This window comes from Lynx rufus, unplaced genomic scaffold (genome assembly GCF_022079265.1).
Source record: "Lynx rufus isolate CCGP_SWC_20201006 ecotype Redwood Valley unplaced genomic scaffold, mLynRuf1.p SCAF_4, whole genome shotgun sequence".
In the NCBI taxonomy this organism is placed as follows: Eukaryota; Metazoa; Chordata; class Mammalia; order Carnivora; family Felidae; genus Lynx; species Lynx rufus.
In genome coordinates this window covers 124,836,432-124,861,580 of record NW_025814856.1, presented here as the reverse complement: position 1 = coordinate 124,861,580, position 25,149 = coordinate 124,836,432, and the positions used below count along the sequence as shown (strand labels likewise).

Below are 25,149 nucleotides of genomic sequence, written 5' to 3'. Positions count from 1 at the left end.
CATCCAAGAACTCCAAAACAGAACATGCTACATCAAATACATTGGATCTTGGGCGAAATTTTTAAGTTTGCCATTGAATCCCATTTCTAAAGTGACTAAGAAGCAAATATATGCTGATAAGCCTAAGATAACCTGTGACACAAAAACAATTGAGCCCCAAATAAGAAGGAAAATGGATGAGCTTATCTAAGCTTTCCTTAGTTCTTCTTGTCTAATTCATATCTTACAGAGATTGCCTCTCTGGTTAAAAGCATCCACTTTCATTTAATCTCTGTGAGTTTTTAGCCATCTAGAGAAAATATCACTTACTCAGAAGCCAGGGTCTTAAACATTTTTCAAATTAAGTATGCAACACGTAATTTCCAACTATATTCCCAGGGCAGTATAGGAGACTCAAGGAACTAATATATTCGTATTAGGTGTTGTAAGCATAGTGACTCTTTCTGCCTTTTTCTATAACCCAAATATATTATAGGAAAATTGACTAAAGAAAGAGAAATGAAGGGAAAGGAGAAAGAAACCGAATAGTTCACAACTATTTGCTAACATGGTGTCATATATATATATAAATATACAAATATGTATATAAATATATATTATGTATACACACACCCAAACTCAATTCAAACTGAAGAACAGATTAATTGTAATAAAAAGTATTTAATTTTGGAGATTTTTCACTGATTCAATATAAATAAAGCTTTTTAAACACTTCAAATTAATGAAAAATAAATTTTAAGCGCTTTAAGTAGTTAATAACGCAAAAGTTGACTTACCATAAATTTCTAAACCTTGTGGAAAATACTCTTTGTATTCTAAATCCTATCCACTAATGCAAAGGTGAGGATGCATATTGTAGTCAACAGTGCCAATCTTTAATGAGGGATTTTAAAACGTTGATTTAATTCCCAGAATTTTTTTTTTTAATTCCACCCCATTACCAGGAAAGCTAATAGATGCTACATCTTAGAAACTCTGGTTACTAAAGATATTTTATTTTACCCAATCAACACCTCTCTCTTTTCTAAGCTATTCAGAAAGAAATATTGACACCTGGAGAAAGTCACACCTTCACAAATTACCCCAAATTCACTGTGATATTCAAGCTTTATATATGAAGCCCTTTCTAAAGGATCAGAGCCAGAGAATGAACAATCGCCCCCTCTAGCTGCTAGAGAAACCAAAACCACAAAGAGCATCTACTTATGGGATTACTTTTGGGGCATAAGAATATAGTTTTAAAACGTACATAGCCAAAAACCTACAATAAAGATGAATAATAAATATTTACATTCCAAGCCAAAAAATTCCACAGTCTAAAAAGACATATTTGATGTTTTCATTTCTGAATACTGAAAGCAAAATAATGATTATAATAATTTTAATCAAACTTAAAAGGTACACCTTATTACCTTGTTGATATAAGCTATTTGCCTTTGAACAGGCAAACGAGAGAAAAAGCCTTGAGGCATTTTTATATTCTGACTTAACAATTATCTGATAATTACCCCATCATTACCTGTTCATGAAGGATTCCATTCTGAATTCTTAACATTTCTGGTGGTACAGGCATGTTACTTCAAAAGTCCTACCTGGAAAGAGACTGAGAAGACTGACTGGAGATTTGTTGGTATCAATAGTTAGTTTGTGGCTTGCAGTTTTTGAAGGCTGACCTGGGAGACAGATTAGTTTCAGGGGAAGTCTAAATTTACATTGGATAACCCGAGGAATGCCTGAAATAAAAAGAGAGAAATGTAGATTCATACATTTGACAGATAATTTGACCAAAAAAAATTTGTATTACTAACAGTTTGAGTAGAAATATGTATCTTAGTTTAAAATTTTGTTGCCTGTCCACTTTGTTTAGCATAACTGAAAAAACTGCAAAGTTGTATCATAATACATATTTTCATATTATTGTCAAGAAGTTTAGGAAAAATAAAATCCTAAAAAAGAGCATAGGCATGAAGTCTGTTTTTAATAACATATTTTAAAAATCATCACGGTTGAACACCATACAAAATGGTATGTATAGCTTTATATTCAATTACTTAACTGTTTTTAAACTAAGAACATCAAAGCTCTAGCCTCAATCCAAGACTATCAGCTGAAGTGAGCAAATATGTATGTGAAATTTGTATCAGGAAGAGTTATACGACCTTATCTAACTTTCTCTACCACCAAAACTTTTTAATCTTTAGCTTTTTTAACTTATTGAACATTCAAATTAAAATCTATAATAAATTATAAGTATGAAAGTAGAATTTGCTCTACTGAAGTTCTACTGAAGTTCATGTCATTTTACACATTCATATTAAGAATATTACTTTCATATGAATTAAATTTTTCTCAATCCATTTAACTTCACATATCGCTGTTAAGTAACATTTTAAAAGTTTAAGTTTATTTAATTATTTTAAGAAAGAGAGAGAGAGGGAGGGAGGGAAGGAGAGAGAGAATCCCAAGCAGGCTCCACACTGCCATCACAAAGTCCAACAAAGGGCTCGATCCAACAAACTGTGAGATCATGACCTGAGCATAGATCAAGAGTCGGACGCTTAACTGACTGAGCCACTCAGACGCCCCCATTTTTAAAGTATTACATGGTCAATCAACTGAATTTTTTCAGTACATTTACAGGCATAATGAAATAGCTAACTGAATAAATAAGAATGAAGACGTTTATATCAGAATTAAAAGTTTTTAAGATCATTCAATATTTTTACAGAGAATAAAACTGAAAACAAAGCAAGTTAAGCTATCTACTTATAAATCTAGAAAAGCAATTCAACAACTTTAATTTTTTCTCCTTTTATTCTAGGATTCTACCTTTGATTGGATAAGATAAAAGGGAATATACAGAAACCTCTATCTTAGATATTGCTGTAAAGAAGTGAAAAACTTAAAATGTTCTACTCTACTTGATATATCAACACACTTATGCCTTTATTTCTTCATTGTGGTGTCAGTGAGCAGCTTAAAAGTACAAAAAGCAGAAGGAGATAAAGTTTGGGGACATGACCCCAAAGCAGGAATCCTAGAATTAGCAATATATTCTGTTAATGCCAATTGGAGCTGTGGGGCTTACCCAATATCCAAGCTGGGAGACACTTTCCAGCACTACTTATTTAATACGATAGTAACAGATCATCAACAATGGCAGGCATATCGATATATGAGGTCAATTAAATACTTTTTCAGAGCATATAAAGCATATTTGTGATTCTCTTCAACATAAGCAATTATCCATTAAATTTTACATAGCTCATTTTTTGCTCATAACCAACAAATGTTAAATTCACTTCTCCTGGTCCTAGATGCAAATTATAACTAGTGTCACTTCAGAAAAGTCCCAAGGCATTATTTCCTGACATTCTGTGAGGTTTTAGAGGCATGTGTATTTGTACTTTACAACGATGAAATGTTTTTACTCAAAATATTATGGTAACATGATCTAAGCTACTGCTCAAACCACAACTATCAATATCACCATAAAAAATATTGCAAAGCATTATTTTTTCCAACTTCATATATTCCATATATCCCCAAGTTATGGAAATATACCTACTAATGTTTCCTCTACAATATATAATTTACAGCCTCAATTAATAGATGCAGCCTGCAAAGAACAAGGAAACGAAAACTTGTTTCCATTTCCTTCATTTTTAATGAATACAGTAATGGAAAAAAGTCCTTCCTCTTTTGATAATTCTGCACATGCATGAAGAGAAGCTACTTTCTATATACTTTCAACCAAAGTCTGAGTTAACTGTTCAAACAAAATTTGGCTGTAAATGTTCTTCCAAAACTATCCTGCTAAAACTGTGGTTCTCCTTCACTTGGATCAGATACGTACTTGAATTTGCTTGAATTTGTAGCAAAAAATAAAATAAAATAAAATAAATCACGATCAACATCACTGGCCTTATGCTACTGAGTCTATATATTTAAAGATTATTACCCTAAATCTCCAAAAACCCAGAGCTAAAGAAACCGGGGGTATATATATGTTTCCAGAAATTGAAACAAATGGATTGCAAGCACTAATGAACCCAAGAAGGGAAATACATTATAACTCAATTCACAGTTCTGTTAGGTCAGTTAATGACAACATCACACACTAGGGCAATGGTCTGCAGTTGCTAAGATTTGTAGAAACCCTCCAGAATTTCTTTTCTCTCCAGGAATTGTAAACCTGTTTCATAGGACATTTGGAAAACATTATTTTGAAAAATGATGACACTCATACTTAATAAAATGATTATGGCTATTTTTTAAATGCTGGCAGCCTGAAAAGTTTTACCACTGGGGAGAAAAAAGAGTATGAAATCCTTTAGAAACCAATTTAAAGAAACCACATCTTTCAAGAGAAAAATTACAATGCCAGTATTTTACATTACTTCCCATCAAATTAAAACCCTAGTCTTTTAAAATAGAACCTCCAGTATTTAGACACGGGGTTTATAAGAGGCACATTTCAATTGAGATTTACATTTTCTTGAGAAACCTGAAATGTAAATTTGGATACCAATTTACTCTTCAGGCTATGAGTGCACCTAAGAACCTGAAGCCAGAAACACATAGAGGTATGTGTGAATGCATGCATGTATGTACCTATAATAAGGAAGGAAAGAATTACATGTATTTAAACTCTTTTCAAATTTGCTAGTAGAATGGCTTTCAGCTTAGTTGAAAGAGTCTAACTGGTCCTAAATTTGCCTACCATCACTGATACTTTCTCTATGTAATTGGCAAAACAGTCTCTGAATTGGGCTTATTCAACTCTCTGAGTGTTATGCTGAGAGAAAAGAAAAATTTGGTCATTTATAATACTCAAATATTGGCCTACTCTTTCATCGGACTGACTTTGTTCTGCAGTTTTTTACCAAATATAATCACCTCTCCTTCAGACACTTCCCTTTCTAGCCTAAGAGAGGAAATGGATAGTTGCAACTACTCTGGTGCAATTAATCACAAAATTATTTAACACTTGGAGAGAAAATTCACATCAAAACCACTCTTGACAGAACAATTTCTCCAGAAGAGAATTCTAATTACACCTGGCACACCAGAAGCCCGGTATCACTGTCAAGAGGGAAGCCAAAACGTGCTTAGGAAAAAAAAAAAAAAAAAAAAAGGAAAAACAGCATATATATCAGAGTAGAATAACTATATATATCACACATCTATATAATGCCTTCAGAACTCTTTCCAGGGCCTGCTAGAGTCATTTCATATTGAAAACAACGAACTCCAAAGCAGTAGCAATGTCTGGAAGCCAGAACTTCCTTGATCCCTTCCTGTTATGTCTGGCTACGTACTGTGCCCCATCTGCAGTCATGTTTTACACTGCCCATGTCATGTAACTTTAATGCAGACATAATGGAGACTAACTCTTATGGGACAACATAAAACCTCGTTTGCTTCTCTTTTTCCACATGTAAAGGCAAGACTGCTTATCTGCAAAGAGCCTGAACAGATCAGGCTAATAAAATGGACCAGTCTTTGAAATTTGAAGCCTTGTGTGTAAGTTAAGATCTAAGTGGCAACATATTATTCAATCTTACCAACCAGGTGAAGCTGGATATTTCAATCTCCTAAAGCTTCATTATAATTTACAAATATTTCATAAGAAATTATTAGCTTTGTATTCAAATACAAAAATTTCCATGTATTATAATTTTTTTCTCATATTTTGGGCTGAATTTACAGTAAGAGGGAGTAAATTCCTTTCAAAAATAACCATTACTAATATTTTTCTAATTTAAAATAAATCATTTAAATCATAATATGGTATTTTACAAAAGTTAGTATAAAATCTCACCAGCTAGATACAATCTTGCAAGTAAAATGTAAATATTCATTATGAATGATGAGTTATTTTAATAACCCAAATTCTAATTTAACAAGCATATTTCATGTTATTAAGCTAAACATTTATTTCTAGTAAAATATTTCTCATATAAATATATTTTCACCTCCCAGATACAATGCAACTCAGGTTGTTGGCATCCCCAAAACTGTATGAGTAAAAAACTGCCATTATATTTTAAGTATTTTATTTATTTAATTATTACTAATTAATATTGTTATCTAATATTTATCTTAAAATATCTAATAGACTGAGATAAACCACTAAGATAATCAAAGTAGAATATACTTTGAGAGTACCTGTCATCTACCGTGATATTGCACAGTTCAAAGATGAGTACTTGAACTCTGCTCTCAAAGAACCCAAAATCTTAGGCAAACCCAAGGAACAAACTTAATGAAATTCATATTATGATAGGTATTACAGCAGACTCACAAATAAAGGATTTGGGGAAAACAAAATAGGTAACAATCAACATTGACCCAGGCAAGTTTAAGGGGACATAACCTTGATGACATTGCCCCACAAATTCTAAACAAGGTAAGAAATAGGCCCATGGTGGGGTGCCCAGGTGGCTCAGTTGGTTAAGCATCTGACTTCGGCTCAGGTCAAGATCTCGCGGTTCGTGAGTTCAAGCTTGGCATCCAGCTCTGTCTTAACAGCTCAGAGCCTGGAGCCTGCTTCAGATTCTGTGTCTCCCTCTCTCTCTGCCCTCCGCCCACTCATGTTTTGTCTCTCTCTCCCTCTCAAGAATAAACATTAAAGAAATTTGTAATGAAGGAAAGAAGGAAAGAAGGAAGGAAGGGAGGAAGGAAAGGACCCACAGGGGTACTTGGTGGCTCAGTTAAGTGTCCCACTCTTGATTTCGCCTCAAGTCATGATGTCAGGATTCTGAGACTGAGCCCCGTGTCAGGCTCTGCACTGAGCATGGAGTCTGCTTAAGATTTTCTCTCTCCCTCTATCCCTACCCTCGTTCACATTCTCTCTGAAAGAAAGAAGAGAAGAGAAGAGAAGAGAAGAGAAGAGAAGAGAAGAGAGAAACAAAAAGAAAAGAGAAACAAAAAGAAAAGAAGAGTAAGGAAGGAAGGGGCCCACAGAATAAGTATTCATGATGTTCTGATCAGAAAGACCAGTGGATCTATTTGGGCATAGAGAAAACTGACAATTTAGAAAACAAACAATAGACATAGAGAAAACAATTTGTGTGTCTCAAAAGATGTGTGCATCAGTACAGGAAGTATATTAATGTCAGTTTGTTCCTATATTAATGATGTTAACATTGATCACTTGGTTATGGTAATGTTACCAAATCACTACTGTAAAGATACTTTTTTCTCTTTGTAATTAAAAAGTAATCTATGGGGTGATGTTTTGAGACTGAATATTCTATCATTGCAATGAATTTAGTGTCCATGGACGAAGCTTGCTTGAACTAATCATTACAAAGATTTTGCAAAAAGTGATTCTCTAATTCTATCACTCATTCTATGTTAATTAGCTGACACTCTTTGCTAAAGAAGAGTTTTCACTCTACATATGCCTTTATTATACCACTGTACTCACAGATTCTATTTCTGCCTTCAATATATTATAATACATTACCATTATTATGGTTTTGATGTTCAAAGTGTCCTATATCTACCCAGTGGGAATTCCTTCACTGGCTTCTGAATCATTTTCTCATAATTTATTTTATTTACTTATTTATTTTTTTGAGAGAAACAGAGCAAGCAAGGGAGGGTCAGAGAGAGGAGACAGAGAATCCCAAGCAGACTCTACACTGTCAGCATGGAGCCTGATGTGGGGCTCAAACTCACTAACTGTGACATCATGACCTGAGCTGAAACTAAGAGTCAGACTCTTAACCCACTGAGCCACCCAGGTACCCCTGAATCATTTTAATGTAATATTATCATTTCTTGACCATGTCTTTACTTTCTGACCCAACAATATAGGACAGGCTCTCTGATTTTCCCTTCTCCAGACCTAGAAACAGCCTTTTCCTAAGAACCTTGATCCCTTTTACTAGAGTTGGTACTCAGATCTTAAGACCTGTGTAATAGATACGCTCATTGTTAATGAGCTGAAACCTAACCAGGTCTCTGGTCCATCTCCATTGCCTCTACTTAACTCCACTGCAATAACCTCCAGCTGATCTTCTGACAGGCTATTTGGCTTTCCTTCAACCAGCGCTTCACACACTGTAGTCATAGTGATCTTTCCAGCATACAAACCTGTTCCTGTCATACCCAGACCAAAAGCATGTGTGTGCGTATTCACATCCATGCGCTTCATGACATACTTAAAACCATTGAGTGGCTGACCTTTAGTCACAGAATAAACACCAAAGTCACTAGTATGATCAAGAAGCACACATGGCCTATCCTTTCCCTATGCCCTAGTTAATTTTGACCACTTTACACCAGCTCTCAATCAATAAAAAAAAAAAAAGATAGAAAATGAAAACAATTAGAATTCAGTGATGAACACCTTTTTTCCTTATTCTTTATTTTATTTTAAGTAAAATAACAGAGCATATAAGTAAACCACCAATAACTTACAGAAATAAGTGGTCAATGACACGTCAGATTTTTTTTCCCAAAAAAGTCACAGAGCTTCATTCTTTCTCATGACTCGGAAACAACTAGTAATGAATGACAAATCTCTATGAGAGGAAACATTTATGATCCTCTCCATAGCCAGATGACGGCATTGAATCATCCTAAAGAGTATTCTATTGTCAGAATAAGAGTCTATAAAAAGAGTACAATACCAATTCAATTTACCAACCAAACTTTAATTCTGAAATTCATTTTGTTCTCAATTATCTTTTCACTTACCATCAGGATTTATATCTATCCATCAGAGGCAATGCAAAAAGGTGTAAGGAAGAAAGAATGCAACAAATTATTTGTGTATTTAATAAACATCTGCTTAAAAATATAAATTAAAATGTTGAAGATTCTCTCAGATGATTTAATGGCCCCCCAATAAAAGTCAGTCAATTCACAACTGAAGAGTACAACATGAATAAGTGAAATCTAACATATATTTATACATCCAGTTTCAGGAGTCCACGAGAGTGTATTACTCCAGTGTAAATATGCCCCCCACCCAAAAAAAAGGAGGTAAGTTATATGATATAGACCAAGAGAAAACCAGACTGCTTTGTAAATGACATCAAGAGGATTAAATGAATTGGGAAAATTTTTGAGTACAAGGCCAAATACGTAATATTTCCAGTTACTCTTGCTTATATTATTTCAGTCAGTAGACACTACTATGGACTAATGTCTTTTTGTTTTAGGCTTATCTTGGTATTCTCTCACTTTTATAGACTTTTTTAAAATTTTAATTTCTAATTAACTTTCAACTAATTAATTCTATGCTTTTCGGTTTAGCAATAATTTATAATCTCTTACATTCCGTCTATAGAAAAGCATAATAGTTAAAAAATAGCATGTACAACCATAAGTTCACAGGCTAATTTTACAACTTTATCATGTATTTTTAAAGAATTTTGAAAACTTGCTATGTAACCCATTTCTCTATTTTAAATTTATTTTCAACCGGTGTCACTAATTTTCCTTGGAAATGAAATACTTAGTTTAATTAAGCTACCGACGGTCTCTACAACTGCGTATTTCAAGTGTAACAGGGATAAAAATATATACAAATGCCTATCACCATTGACACACTCAATTAATGATAAATGATCTAGAGATTTTAGCCAAATATTTATTTTTATTTCATAAATCAAAATTAAGATAACATTAAAATTTTCAGTGTTCTTTTCAGAAATTTCCAACTAAAAAGTCTATCACTCTTTGATCCTTTACGGAAGTTTTGCATTTCTTTCTGAAGTCAGCTTTCTCAAAGCCATTTAAACAGAAAATATTTACATAACCCCAAATTTTGAAAATATAGGTAAAAAAAGAAAGAGGACAATTCTGCCTTAAAATGAACTTTTTTAACTTAAAGCAAAATAACTGACAAAACAGAAGAAAGACTTTGAAAACATGTATTAAAGTTATAAAATCATCTCAGAGTATACAGTTGTCAAGGCATAAGCCAGAAAATTTACTTAGACAAAATTAAAACTACAATTATTAAAAAGCATTGCTAAAGAAGCAAAGTGGACAACAAGAGAGGAGAAAAAGATAATTAAGTCATCTCTAAAACTTCAGAACTAAAAAACTGTATAGAAATTGTTTTAAAAAATGCAACATTTCTTAAGTACCCTATTATCAGTTATTCTATATTAAAACATTGTTAAAAAAGCAATGACAAAAAAAAAAAGCAATGACTAATTATTTGTATTCTACCAATAAACGTATTGTCAAAATGTTTCACTATACAGGGAAAAATACAAACTATAAAATTTGACCCAATGAAGTTAAAATTTACAATAACTGAATCTCAACTGGACTAAAGGTAACTTTTTTTAATTTAAAAAGAATTCCTTGAAAATATGCAGATCAAATTTTAGTTAATCTGTTCTTAAATATATTAATATGTAAGATACTAAAGAGTTTTATTTAGTCATTAAAACAGTGTCAGTCTATGAATACTGATTTATCAATCCATAATACTCTTTTTCACCAATTCAGACTAGGCTTTTCTCCTTGGTTTAATAAGTGAGGTCTAATATCATTCTTTTAGTGTGAATAAAAATATATCATATTTGCTATTAATTCAGAAGACAGCATCAAACATTATATGTGTAAATCAGCTAAACAGACTTCTCTCTAATAATTCATGACACAGAGGTAATCTGGACAATTTTATTTAACACTAGGAAAGAATATTTTTCCATTTAGTAATATACTACAATGTGTTTTCTAATCTTAAACACTTAAACATTTAAGAGTGCCTAGGTGGCTCAGTCAGTTAAATGTCCAGCTCTCGGTTTTAGCTTAGGTCATGATCTCATGGTTTCCTGAGTTTGAGGTCCACATCGGGCTCAGCATTGGCACTGTAGAGACTGCTTGGGATTCTCTCTCTCTCTCTCTCTCTCCTTCTGTCTGCCTCACCCTCATTTGTGCTGTCTTTGTCTCTCTCAAAATAAATAAATAAACTTGAAAGAAAAACACTTAAACATTTAACTCATAACTCCAATTTAAAAGGAGTGATTAGGCTTAAATATGTAAACAACTGTATATTTACCTGATGGTCTGGAATAAGAAACAACAGCATTTCCTTCCAATTCAGACGGTGTATAACTCCCTTTCAGATAAACAGAAAAGGCTACTGTTCTGCTCATCTCTGGCGCTATAAGAAATTTAAAAGTAATAGAAGTTACAAAATTTTGGACAATTATTATTAACAACAGTTAAAATCATGCTTACATTGTATGCCAGCTATTCTCCTAAGCACTTCACATGGATTAAGTCATTTAATCCTCACAACAACCCAGTAATATGTGTACTATTATTGTCCCCAACTTTTGTGCATGAGGAACCTGGCTATAGAGAGATTAAAAACCTTGTCCAAGGTCATATAGCTAATATATACTGGTAACTGAGTCCAAAACAACGAAGTTTTGCTTCTCTTTATTCAGATGAATAGGCAGCATGATCAGAGAAAAAGGTACACAAAAAGGTAAGAGAATTTGGGAATGGGGAATTGTATACTTTATCATGGCTAGAATACAAACTACAGGGAGAAATGGAAGGGGGGACTCCGTATGGATGTAACTATAACTGTAGCGACTTTGCAGATTGTGCATAGCCTTCTATATCCATGTATTTGACCTCCAACCTGTGTTAGACAGACTTAAGACGTTTTTAATTGAAAAACTAAATTGTTCAGAATATGTTTTAGAAAGACAAATTGGAAGTATTCTGAAAAAAATTAGAAAATAAAGTTTGAATCCAATGATTGGATATCACCTATAAGATTATATCAACCATTCATCCATTCATTCAGCGATTTGGTTAATATTTATTAAGTTCCCCGTATATGCCAGGCATTCAAGTAAGGGTTGGTTATACAAAAGCAAAAGAGAGAAATATGTTCTTGATTTCATGAATACAATATAGGATCAGCAGCAGTAAATGAAGAAAGAAAAAGATTAGAAAGATAAATCATAAATCTTTTTAATAGGACTAATGACAACTTGGATATAAATCGTAGGGCCTGAGACATACTGTGCAAAGAAATCTTACTAAGAGTTGCCATTTATGACCAGTCTACTATTTTAGGCATTATTACAGATATCTTACATAGATTCATTTTTTTTTTTTTTAATTTATTTTTTTTTTTTATGAAGTTTATTGACAAATTGGTTTCCATACAACACCCAGTGCTCATCCCAAAAGGTGCCCTCCTCAATACCCATCACCCACCCGCCCCTCCCTCCCACCCCCCATCAACCCTCAGTTTGTTCTCAGTTTTTAACAGTCTCTTATGCTTTGGCTCTCTCCCACTCTAACGTCTTTTTTTTTTTTTTTTTCTCCCTTCCCCTCCCCCATGGGTTCCTGTTGAGTTTCTCAGGATCCACATAAGAGTGAAACCATATGGTATCTGTCTTTCTCTGTATGGCTTATTTCACTTAGCATCACACTCTCCAGTTCCATCCACGTTGCTACAAAAGGCCATATTTCATTTTTTCTCATTGCCACGTAGTATTCCATTGTGTATATAAACCACAATTTCTTTATCCATTCATCAGTTGATGGACATTTAGGCTCTTTCCATAATTTGGCTATTGTTGAGAGTGCTGCTATGAACATTGGGGTACAAGTGCCCCTATGCATCAGTACTCCTGTATCCCTTGGATAAATTCCTAGCAGTGCTATTGCTGGGTCATAGGGTAGGTCTATTTTTAATTTTCTGAGGAACCTCCACACTGCTTTCCAGAGCGGCTGCACCAATTTGCATTCCCACCAACAGTGCAAGAGGGTTCCCGTTTCTCCACATCCTCTCCAGCATCTATAGTCTCCTGATTTGTTCATTTTGGCCACTCTGACTGGCGTGAGGTGATACCTGAGTGTGGTTTTGATTTGTATTTCCCTGATAAGGAGCGACGCTGAACATCTTTTCATGTGCCTGTTGGCCATCTGGATGTCTTCTTTAGAGAAGTGTCTATTCATGTTTTCTGCCCATTTCTTCACTGGGTTATTTGTTTTTCGGGTGTGGAGTTTGGTGAGCTCTTTATAGATTTTAGATACTAGCCCTTTGTCCGATATGTCATTTGCAAATATCTTTTCCCATTCCGTTGGTTGTCTTTTAGTTTTGTTGGTTGTTTCCTTTGCTGTGCAGAAGCTTTTTATCTTCATAAGGTCCCAGTAATTCACTTTTGCTTTTAATTCCCTTGCCTTTGGGGATGTGTCGAGTAAGAGATTGCTACGGCTGAGGTCAGAGAGGTCTTTTCCTGCTTTCTCCTCTAAGGTTCTGATGGTTTCCTGTCTCACATTTAGGTCCTTTATCCATTTTGAGTTTATTTTTGCAAATGGTGTGAGAAAGTGGTCTAGTTTCAACCTTCTGCATGTTGCTGTCCAGTTCTCCCAGCACCATTTGTTAAAGAGGCTGTCTTTTTTCCATTGGATGTTCTTTCCTGCTTTGTCAAAGATGAGTTGGCCATATGTTTGTGGGTCTAGTTCTGGGGTTTCTATTCTATTCCATTGGTCTGTGTGTCTGTTTTTGTGCCAATACCATGCTGTCTTGATGATGACAGCTTTGTAGTAGAGGCTGAAGTCTGGGATTGTGATGCCTCCTGCTTTGGTCTTCTTCTTCAAAATTCCTTTGGCTATTCGGGGCCTTTTGTGGTTCCATATGAATTTTAGGATTGCTTGTTCTAGTTTCGAGAAGAATGCTGGTGCAATTTTGATTGGGATTGCATTGAATGTGTAGATAGCTTTGGGTAGTATTGACATTTTGACAATATTTATTTTTCCAATCCATGAGCAGGGAATGTCTTTCCATTTCTTTAAATCTTCTTCAATTACCTTCATAAGCTTTCTATAGTTTTCAGCATACAGATCCTTTACATCTTTGGTTAGATTTATTCCTAGGTATTTTATGCTTTTTGGTGCAATTGTGAATGGGATCAGTTTCTTTATTTGTCTTTCTGTTGCTTCATTGTTAGTGTATAAGAATGCAACTGATTTCTGTACATTGATTTTGTATCCTGCAACTTTGCTGAATTCATGTATCAGTTCTAGCAGACTTTTGGTGGAGTCTATCGGATTTTCCATGTATAATATCATGTCATCTGCAAAAAGCGAAAGCTTGACTTCATCTTTGCCAATTTTGATGCCTTTGATTTCCTTTTGTTGTCTGATTGCTGATGCTAGAACTTCCAGCACTATGTTAAATAACAACGGTGAGAGTGGGCATCCCTGTCGTGTTCCTGATCTCAGGGAAAAAGCTCTCAGTTTTTCCCCGTTGAGGATGATGTTAGCTGTGGGCTTTTCATAAATGGCTTTTATGATCTTTAAGTATGTTCCTTCTATCCCGACTTTCTCAAGGGTTTTTATTAAGAAAGGGTGCTGGATTTTATCAAAGGCCTTTTCTGCATCGATTGACAGGATCATATGGTTCTTCTCTTTTTTTTTGTTAATGTGATGTATCACGTTGATTGATTTGCGAATGTTGAACCAGCCCTGCATCCCAGGAATGAATCCCACTTGATCATGGTGAATAATTCTTTTTATATGCTGTTGAATTCGATTTGCTAGTATCTTATTGAGAATTTTGGCATCCATATTCATCAGGGATATTGGCCTGTAGTTCTCTTTTTTTACTGGGTCTCTGTCTGGTTTAGGAATCAAAGTAATACTGGCTTCATAGAATGAGTCTGGAAGTTTTCCTTCCCTTTCTATTTCTTGGAATAGCTTGAGAAGGATAGGTATTATCTCTGCTTTAAACGTCTGGTAGAACTCCCCTGGGAAGCCATCTGGTCCTGGACTCTTATTTGTTGGGAGATTTTTGATAACCGATTCAATTTCTTCGCTGGTTATGGGTCTGTTCAAGCTTTCTATTTCCTCCTGATTGAGTTTTGGAAGAGTGTGGGTGTTCAGGAATTTGTCCATTTCTTCCAGGTTGTCCAATTTGTTGGCATATAATTTTTCATAGTATTCCCTGATAATTGTTTGTATCTCTGAGGGATTGGTTGTAATAATTCCATTTTCATTCATGATTTTATCTATTTGGGTCATCTCCCTTTTCTTTTTGAGAAGCCTGGCTAGAGGTTTGTCAATTTTGTTTATTTTTTCAAAAAACCAACTCTTGGTTTCGTTGATCTGCTCTACAGTTTTTTTAGATTCTATATTGTTTATTTCTGCTCTGATCTTTATTATTTCTCTTCTTCTGCTGGGTTTAGGCTGCCTTTGCTGTTCTGCTTCTATTTCCTTTAGGTGTGCTGTTAGATTTTGTATTTGGGATTTTTCTTGTTTCTTGAGATAGGCCTGGATTGCGATGTATTTTCCTCTCAGGACTGCCTTCGCTGCGTCCCAAAGCGTTTGGATTGTTGTATTTTCATTTTCGTTTGTTTCCATATATTTTTTGATTTCTTCTCTAATTGCCTGGTTGACCCACTCATTCGTGAGTAGGGTGTTCTTTAACCTCCATGCTTTTGGAGGTTTTCCAGACTTTTTCCTGTGGTTGACTTCAAGCTTCATAGCATTGTGGTCTGAAAGTATGCATGGTATAATTTCAATTCTTGTAAACTTATGAAGGGCTGATTTGTGACCCAGTATATGATCTATCTTGGAGAATGTTCCATGTGCACTCGAGAAGAAAGTATATTCTGTTGCTTTGGGATGCAGAGTTCTAAATATATCTGTCAAGTCCATCTGATCCAGTGTCTCATTCAGGGCCCTTGTTTCTTTATTGACCGTGTGTCTAGATGATCTATCCATTTCTGTAAGTGGGGTGTTAAAGTCCCCAGCAATTACCACATTCTTATCAATAAGGTTGCTTATGTTTATGAGTAATTGTTTTATATATTTGGGGGCTCCGGTATTCGGCGCATAGACATTTATAATTGTTAGCTCTTCCTGATGGATAGACCCTGTAACTATTATATAATGTCCTTCTTCATCTCTTGTTACAGCCTTTAATTTAAAGTCTAGTTTGTCTGATATAAGTATGGCTACTCCAGCTTTCTTCTGGCTTCCAGTAGCATGATAAATAGTTCTCCATCCCCTCACTCTCAATCTAAAGGTGTCCTCAGGTCTAAAATGAGTCTCTTGTAGACAGCAAATAGATGGGTCTTGTTTTTTTATCCATTCTGATACCCTATGTCTTTTGGTTGGCGCATTTAATCCATTTACATTCAGTGTTATTATAGAAAGATACGGGTTTAGAGTCATTGTGATGTCTGTATGTTTTATGCTTGTAGTGATGTCTCTGGTACTTTGTCTCACAGGGTCCCCCTTAGGATCTCTTGTAGGGCTGGTTTAGTGGTGACAAATTCCTTCAGTTTTTGTTTGTTTGGGAAGACCTTTATCTCTCCTTCTATTCTAAATGACAGACTTGCTGGATAAAGGATTCTTGGCTGCATATTTTTGCTGTCTAGCACCCTGAAAATCTCGTGCCAATTCTTTCTGGCCTGCCAAGTTTCAAAAGAGAGATCAGTCACGAGTCTTATAGGTCTCCCTTTATATGTGAGGGCACGTTTACCCCTTGCTGCTTTCAGAATTTTCTCTTTATCCTTGTATTTTGCCAGTTTCACTATGATATGTCGTGCAGAAGATCGATTCAAGTTACGTCTGAAGGGAGTTCTCTGTGCCTCTTGGATTTCAATGCCTTTTTCCTTCCCCAGTTCAGGGAAGTTCTCAGCTATTATTTCTTCAAGTACCCCTTCAGCACCTTTCCCTCTCTCTTCCTCCTCTGGGATACCAATTATGCGTAAATTATTTCTTTTTAGTGTATCACTTAGTTCTCTAATTTTCCCCTCATACTCCTGGATTTTTTTATCTCTCTTTTTCTCAGCTTCCTCTTTTTCCATAACTTTATCTTCTAGTTCACCTATTCTCTCCTCTGCCTCTTCCATCCGAGCTGTGGTGGTTTGCATTTTGTTTTCCATTTCCTTTAAAGCGTTTTTCAGCTCCTCGTGACTGTTCATTAGTCCCCTGATGTCTGTAGCAAGAGATTCTCTGCTGTCCTGTATGCTGTTTTCCAGCCCAGCGATTAATTTTATGACTATTATTCTAAATTCACTTTCTGTTATATTATTTAAATCCTTTTTGATCAGCTCATTAGCTGTTGTTATTTCCTGGAGATTCTTCTGGGGGGAATTCTTCCGCTTGGTCATTTTGGATAGTCCCTGGTGTGTTGAGGGCCTGCAGGGCACTTCCCCTGTGCTGTGGTGTATAACTGGAGTTGGTGGGCGGGGCCGCAGTCCGACCTGATGTCTGCCCCCAGCCCACCGCTGGGGCCACAGTCAGACTGGTGTGTGCCTTCTCTTCCCCTCTCCTAGGGGCGGGATTCACTGTGGGGTGGCGTGGCCCGTCTGGGCTACTTGCACACTGCCAGGCTTGTGATGCTGGGGATCTGGCGTATTAGCTGGGGTGGGAAGGCAAGGTGCACGGCGGCAGGGGGGGCAGGCTTAGCTCGCTTCTCCTTAGGTGATCCACTTCAGGAGGGGCCCTGTGCAGCCGGAGGGAGTCAGATCGCTGCCGGAGGTTTGGCTCCGCAGAAGCACAGAGTTGGGTGTTGGCGCGGAGCGAGCAATTTCCCTGGCCGGAGCCGGTTCCCTTTGGGATTTTGGCTGGGGGATGGGCGGGGGAGATGGCGCTGGAGAGCGCCTTTGTTCCCCGCCAAACTGAGCTCTGTCGTCCGGGGGCTCCGCAGCTCACCCTCCCTTTGTCCTCCAGCCTTCCCGCTTTCTGAGCAGAGCTGTTAACTTATGACCTCCCAGACGCTAAGTCGCGCTTGCTGTCGGAACACAGTCCGTCAGGCCCCTCCGCTTTTGCAAGCCGGACTCGGGGGCTCTGCTTGGCCGGCGAGCCGCCCCTCCGCCCCGGCTCCCTCCCGCCAGTCCGTGGAGCGCGCACCGCCTCGCCGCCCTTCCTACCCTCTTCCGTGGGCCTCTCGTCTGCACTTGGGTCCGGTGACTCTGTTCTGCTAATCCTCTGGCGGTTTTCTGGGTTATTTAGGCAGGTGTAGGTGGAATCTAAGTGATCAGCAGGACGCGCGGTGAGCCCAGCGTCCTCCTACGCCGCCATCTTCCTAGTATCCATAGATTCATTTTCTAACTAAACCTCAAAAATGCCCTGCAAGACAGATATCAATATCCCCTTTCTGCAGATTAAAAGAAACTGAGGCTCGGAGTAATTACTCAAGTAGTTTGCCAAAGGTTACACATCGGGTACATGTAAGAGCCATGATTCAAATTCAGACCAGACTCCGAAGCCAATGTCCTTTCTTCAAACATTACTGATTCAATAAACAGCTGACTAGACAAACACCAATAAAGAAAGCCTTCCAAATTACAGCATTTAAGTACAATTACAGGCCCATCTAGTTGAGGAAAGCACTTGAAAATCTGTAATTACTTCAGCTCAACAACCATTCATTGAATGTTGCTATTTTTTAAAAAGTATCATTCACGCTCGATGTTTGGAGGGAAAACAGAAGCAAAACAACACAATCACTGAAATCTTTTTAGAAAGATACCAGTCTCACTATTCAGACAAAAAATATAGCCATCAAATAAACATACTAACAAAAAAATTTTAATTAATAGAAAACATCACACCACGATATATTTTAAGCCAAAACAGAACACTTACCCATAAATTCAAAGGTGAACTGATCACAAGTCAATACTAAAGGTGGTTGCACATAAACTGATAATTTGGCTTTTTGCAAAGCCAGTCGATTCTGCAATGTAACCTAAGGAAATAGAAATTGTTATTAATAAAAAATTAAATTTTATCCAAATTGATAGGATAGCACAAATATGTAAAAAAATCACTAGCAAATAATTAGGAAACATCTGAAAAAAATGAGTAGTCTTTTAAAACACAACGTAAGTAGTAGTTACTGGTAAGTAGAGAAGTGGTGGATTCCACCCACTAGAAACTGGACAAAGAAGTTGAACAGACTTTTCTCCAAAGAAATAGAAATAGCCAAACAAGTACATGAAAAACTGCTCAATATTGTTAATCACAACGAAATACAAATTAAATCTACAATGAGATACTACTACACATCTACTAAAATGCTATAATCAAAATAACAGACAAAAATAAGTGTTAGCAAGAATATGAGGAAACTAGAAGCTTCGTATATGGCTGATGGGAATGTAAAATGGTATAGCCACACAAGAAAATAATTTAACAACAGTTTCTTAAAAAATTAAGCATAAATTTACCATACAACCTCACAATTCCATGCCAAGAGAAATGAAAACATATGCCCACCCAAAAACTCGTACATAAGTTTCACAGCAGCATTCTTCACAACAGCCAAAATAGAAACAACCCAAATATCCATCAACTGATGAATGAATAAACAAACTATGGTACCTTACAATGAAACGGCATTCAGTAATCAAAAGAAATAAGGTACTGGCACATACTACAATATGGGTATACCTTTAAAACGTTATGCTAAGGGGTAGAGGCTAGTCCCAAAGAACCACATATTGTAGGATCCCATTTATATGAAATGTCCAGGATAGGCAAATCAATAGAGACAGAAAATAGATTAGAAGTCGCTGAGGGATGGAAGTAGAGGAGGGCTGGAGGATGGGACAGGGAAAAGGAACAGGAAGTGACAGCTAATGGGTATGAGGTTACTTTCAGGAGGGACGAAAATGTTCTAAAATTAAATTGTGGTGATGGTTCCACAACTCTGCAAATACAGTAAAAATCACTGAATTTAAATAAGTATATGGTATGCTATGTGAATTATATCTCAATAAAGCTATTAAAAATGTTCTAGCAAAATCAAAGGAAAAATCTGCCCTGTGGTTGGTAAATAATTACATCATGAAATATTTGGTGTTCATTCTTCTTTTCATATATAGATGTGGCAACTGATTTATCTAGTATCAGTAAACCACCTTTTACATAAATTAATTATTCTCTAATGATTTCCTTGCTAAGTGGATATTTACTAGTCTAGATACATATCAAAGCACCACACTTTATTCCATGGCTTAACACAAAAATACATGACATAACTAATTCTAGAAAATATCAAAGAATGGCAATATTGACTGCTGCACATCTCAGCTGGCTGCAATTCTAAACTGGTGCTCTTATATGGTGATGCTAAGAAAACCCTCCCACTGAAATTAGAACCAAAAGCTAAGAACTCTGGGGTAACAGTGTGACTGGGAAACAGGACGGGCATGGGTACAGAAGGCCAGGGCTTCTCTCACTGCCCCGGAGGAGAAGCATCAGCAGAAAACATCAGGCCCACGGATTTTTACTGGGCCACAGCACTAAGGGGCATCTTTTTGAGGCTATCAAAGAAAAAGCTTAAAGATCTGACTTCCACTGGGCATATTCTCTCTTTGGATTTTGTCTCCTTAAAGTCCCAGTCTTTGAACAGTCTCATTTAGATGAATTCATCCACATAGTTTACAAAGCAGACTTATCATAGTCAACTGCACAGGTAGGGCTCGTATACCAACTGAGTCAAGATCTCTGTGGGGGGCGGGGGGGGGGAGGTAGACCTGGGTATTGGTATTTTGTTTTTGGCTACCCAGATGATAACCATGTACTACCAGAATTAAGAATCATACTTCTATAGAGCTTTTGCTGTGGAGGAGTTTTCAGTCTAGTTATTGAACTCTAATATATGAGACAGATACATTTCATGATTAATTCATATAAAGCAAGGATATATTTATTTTTAAGAAAAGCAGTTTTCAGGGGCACCTGGGTAGCTCAGTCAGTTGGGCGTCTGACTTCAGCTCAGGTCATGATCTCACAATTTGTGAGTTCAAGCTCCACATCAGGCTCTGTGTTGAGAGCTCAGAGCCTGGAGCCTGCTTCGGATTCTGTGTCTCCCTCTTTCTCTGCCCCTTTACTGCTAATGCTCTGTCTCTCTCTCTCAAAAATAAATAAAAATTAAAAGAAAAAAAGTAGTTTTCAAATTTCTCTTAAGTAAAAGGCATGTATCACTTATTCCTTAATATATATTTTGCATATATATACATATATAATGTATACATACACACACATACTATAGAGAAGGAAACAATATACAGGAATATCTAACTGGGCCATAAATATTATATACATACAATTAGATTCAATAACCATCTCGTATTCACTTTAAATGATGTGGGTATTCTGTACAACTTAAAAAATAAGTTAAACACAAAAATGTTGACTTGCAAAGTGAAATTTTTAAAGGATAACTCTTGATGCAAATAAATACAATTTGCCATTTGTTCAATAGCAAATGAACCATGAATCCTCAATTTTTACTTTACAAGCTCTGGGAATGAATGAAGGGAATCTGCATACCACAAAGCAAAGCTTCCTTCATGATGTCTGAGCATTATAAACAACATAACATAGTAAAATCTTGATGGTAATTATGGGAAGAAGAAACTACACAAGCACCACAGACAACATTCCTCCAAATAGCTAAGTCTACTACATAAGTAGGATACAACTATTTCACTATTAATAATAATACCATGCAAGTCTATACATATATTTTAAAATAAAATTAATAATATTAATGATAACCAGTAGCAGCTCTCTATATTCATGGAACCATGCTAATAAATTATTTATGTGCATTATCTCATTTAATTTTCACAACATTCTGAAATAGAGAAAACTTTGTCTCAGAGAGACTAAATAATTTGCCCAAGGCCACTCTGATTAAGAATTTATCTTCTGTCTGCCAGAATCCAGAGCACATGCTCTTACTCAACCGTGGTTAAGCCTCAAAATAACTGCAAATAACAAAGTAATCCCATTTTACAGTTTAAAAACAGAGGTTCAGGGGCGCCTGGTTGGCTCAGTCGGTTAAGCGTCCAATTTCAGCTCAGGTCATGATCTCGCGGTTTGTGAGTTAGAGCCCAGCGTCGGGCTCTGTGGTAACAGCTCAGAGCCTGGAACCTGCTTCTGATTCTGTGTCTCCCCCTCTCTCTGCCCCTCCCATGCTCATGCTCTGTCTCGCTCTGTTTCTCAATAATAAATAAATGTTAAAAACAAATTTTTGAAACAGAGGTTCTGAGGGGCACCTGGGTGGCTCAGTCGATTGGGCACCCCACGCTTGATTTCAGCTCAGGTCATGATCCCAGGGTCATGGGATTGAGCTCCACATCAGGCTCTGAGCTAAGCATGGAGCCTGCTTAAGATTCTCTCTCTCTCATTTCTGCTGCTCCTCTCCCCTACACTCTCTCTCTCTAAAATAAACTTTTAGAAAATTAAAGTAATAAAATTAAAAAATGAGGTTCAGAAATAACATGCCCAAGATCAACAAGCCAATATGTGCAAGAGAGTTGAAAACCATCACCAGGAATGTATCATAAGAGCTTAGTTTTAAAAGTGAAAATAAAAAATCCTTAAAGTAGTAATAAGCCACTTGTAAGAAAACAGACATTCTGACTCTACCTGGCATAACAATGTGGACTTAGACAATGATCACACAATTTTACATTGTTAGCAAGATCATGATATCTCTAATGCACAGATTTATTAAATCCCAACAATGGGCTAGGCACTTTCAAATGTGAATCAAGGAGATGTGTAACAAAAAAAAAAAAAAAAAAAAAAAAAACACCTAGAGGAACAAAGAAGACCTGTGTTTGAGCCAAAAAAAAAAAAAAAAGAGAGTTAAAGGCTTGGCTAGATCATAAACCTCATATTTTAAGAGAAAAATAATTACAGAATATCAAGGAGAAAATATAAAACATTAATACAAGAATTTTCCATGTTGTTTTCTGATTCTAACAAAATGAAATATCATCCTTAGGAAATACAATAACAAATATTTATCCTAGATATATAAATATGGCTCCAAAGGCCAGGTATGAGCAACCACTCTGCCTTAGTTGCCTGGAATAGACGGTTACGCATCATGCACACATACTCAAGGTAGCCACATCTTCATTCACTTGGAACGGATGGAAAAATTTTCTCAATTAACAGGATTTATTATGATGGAAACTTGCATGGTTATATATCTTGGCTGCTGTTGTTATAAAAGGCTATAAGGAGAGATTTATAGCAAAATTTGTATAGAAACTGTCAGACAGAATCAGGAAGTCATTGTGTCTGCTGTATAAGCCCAGCTGATTTTATGCAATCCTCATGTGTTATGTTCTTTCTCATACTCTTATAATGGCAATAAGGAAAAGAGTGGAGACTTAGTCATTCTCAAATACAGTTTAACTTCCACTAACGAAGGAGAATTTTCCAGTGGTGTCATACCATCATTTTAAGATGGCTATTATTACACATTAAAGCCTAAGAACTGCATGGGAGAGAAAGGTGTATTTACTTATAGCAATAACTAGTAGTTGGGCGGGGGGGGGGGGGGGGGGGGAGGGGGGTGGAATTAGCATGAGCAACATCATCTGATTTAAGTACAAGATTTCTTTTTGCGATTTATAGTGTGTTCCTAAATTATTATGTGTGTGTATGAACAGTATCAGTAGAAAGATATAAAAGAAGTTTCTCTACACAAAAGTCTATAGATCATTCCTGGAACTCTGCAGGGTTTTTTTTTTTTTTTTCTTAAGTGTTTGATTTCTTGCCACTAATACTTTTCCAGACTCAAAAGTATTAATGAGATAGAGGCTTTGATTGGATACGGGGGAGGGAGAACTGGGGAAAGACCACCCTTGTTTCCAGTGGCAAGAATCCAAAAAAATTAGCTTAGGAAACTGTTACAAGATTGGGCTCCCTTCAACTTCTACCAAAGATCCCCACACTTGGGCCACCCGCTGGGTCCAGTGTAAGCGAACACAATTGGTAAAGCCTGGTGCCCTGTCAAGCTCCTCCAAGGACAGCAACCCATAATCTAAGAAAATATAAAGCCCCGTCCAAGTTTTGACTAAGCAAATCGCCAAGATCCACAACTTTTCCTGGCTCCAACGTCTGGGCAGTGATAAATATTTTCAGCTTAATAATGTGCTGACTGATTACCACACTTTAATCTAAATGCCTTAAGAGGGTTCTACATTTGAGTTCTAGTTCTAAAATTCTACAACGACAGGACTAAAAATTTTAACCAAAACCACATCCTTCATATTCTATTTTTTTAGTACTATCAATTTGTCACTACCCTACTTTGTGGCTTCTTCATTTAATATTTTCTTGCTATAAATACATCCATTTAAAGCTAATGCTATGCCAGGTAGATGACTGGAAATTCTTCTCAAACACACACATAATTACACATACAAGAAAGATATTAGCATTCATGTAATCCCCCAAAATATATATAATGATGCAATCAACTGGTTGGTCTATCATAAATGGTAGGCACATGACACAAGTCCTTTAACATATTCAAAATGTTAATTTTGTTTCCAGAAAAAAGGCCCTGCATCATTTAAATGTAATAGTAAGCATAAGTCATAAGAATTATTAATATTACATAACACTACTATGAATACAATTGTCAGTTTTATATTCATCGGAAACAATAAAGGTTATCTTTGCTACCCAAAGCTAAGGGAAATGTACAAATTTCAAGTGCTTGTTTTACATTTCCAAAAGCTACTTATAGAGTGACAACATTGACAGATGTGATGAAATGTGTAACATTGTTTGCACATTATAGTCTAGAATCATGGCACAATACCTTCACTGTGACTGAAGGGACAAGGTCAGTTCCCACTTCAACATCAGCAGCTTGCTGTAAACACAGAATTGAGAAAAGAAGAGAGGAAAGAATGGATTCAAATTAACACGTCCGTCAATGAGTAAACACAATGGGTGCAATATATACTTCCCACCATCAAAATAGGGAACAATAGGGGCGCCTGGGTGGCGCAGTCGGTTAAGCGTCCGACTTCAGCCAGGTCACGATCTCGCGGTCCGGGAGTTCGAGCCCCGCGTCAGGCTCTGGGCTGATGGCTCAGAGCCTGGAGCCTGTTTCTGATTCTGTGTCTCCCTCTCTCTCTGCCCCTCCCCCGTTCATGCTCTGTCTCTCTCTGTCAAAAATAAATAAACGTTGAAAAAAAAAATTTAAAAAAAAAAATAGGGAACAATAAAGGATTTATCACTCTAATGGCAGACTAAAAGGGTCAATGTGGCTTTTTGAATGCCTTCAACTGCAAAGTAATGAACTGATAAAAACCTTTTCCAAAAAAGGAAAGAGAAGGTCACATATTTTGTCAATAG

At 36.4% G+C, this 25,149-nt stretch overlaps 1 protein-coding gene across 1 annotated transcript in view; it reads right to left on the bottom strand.

Moving 5' to 3' along the window:
• BBS9 (Bardet-Biedl syndrome 9) overlaps positions 1-25,149 on the bottom strand; it is a 453,794-nt gene that overhangs the window by 238,326 nt on the left and 190,319 nt on the right. The window contains exons 12-16 of the mRNA XM_047097119.1: positions 24,608-24,661; positions 18,613-18,715; positions 11,039-11,143; positions 8,713-8,727; positions 1,593-1,733 (exon numbers count right to left, since the gene is read on the bottom strand). Of these exons, the coding sequence (XP_046953075.1) occupies positions 1,593-1,733; positions 8,713-8,727; positions 11,039-11,143; positions 18,613-18,715; positions 24,608-24,661 (418 nt within the window). The remainder of the gene's footprint in view (positions 1-1,592; positions 1,734-8,712; positions 8,728-11,038; positions 11,144-18,612; positions 18,716-24,607; positions 24,662-25,149) is intronic.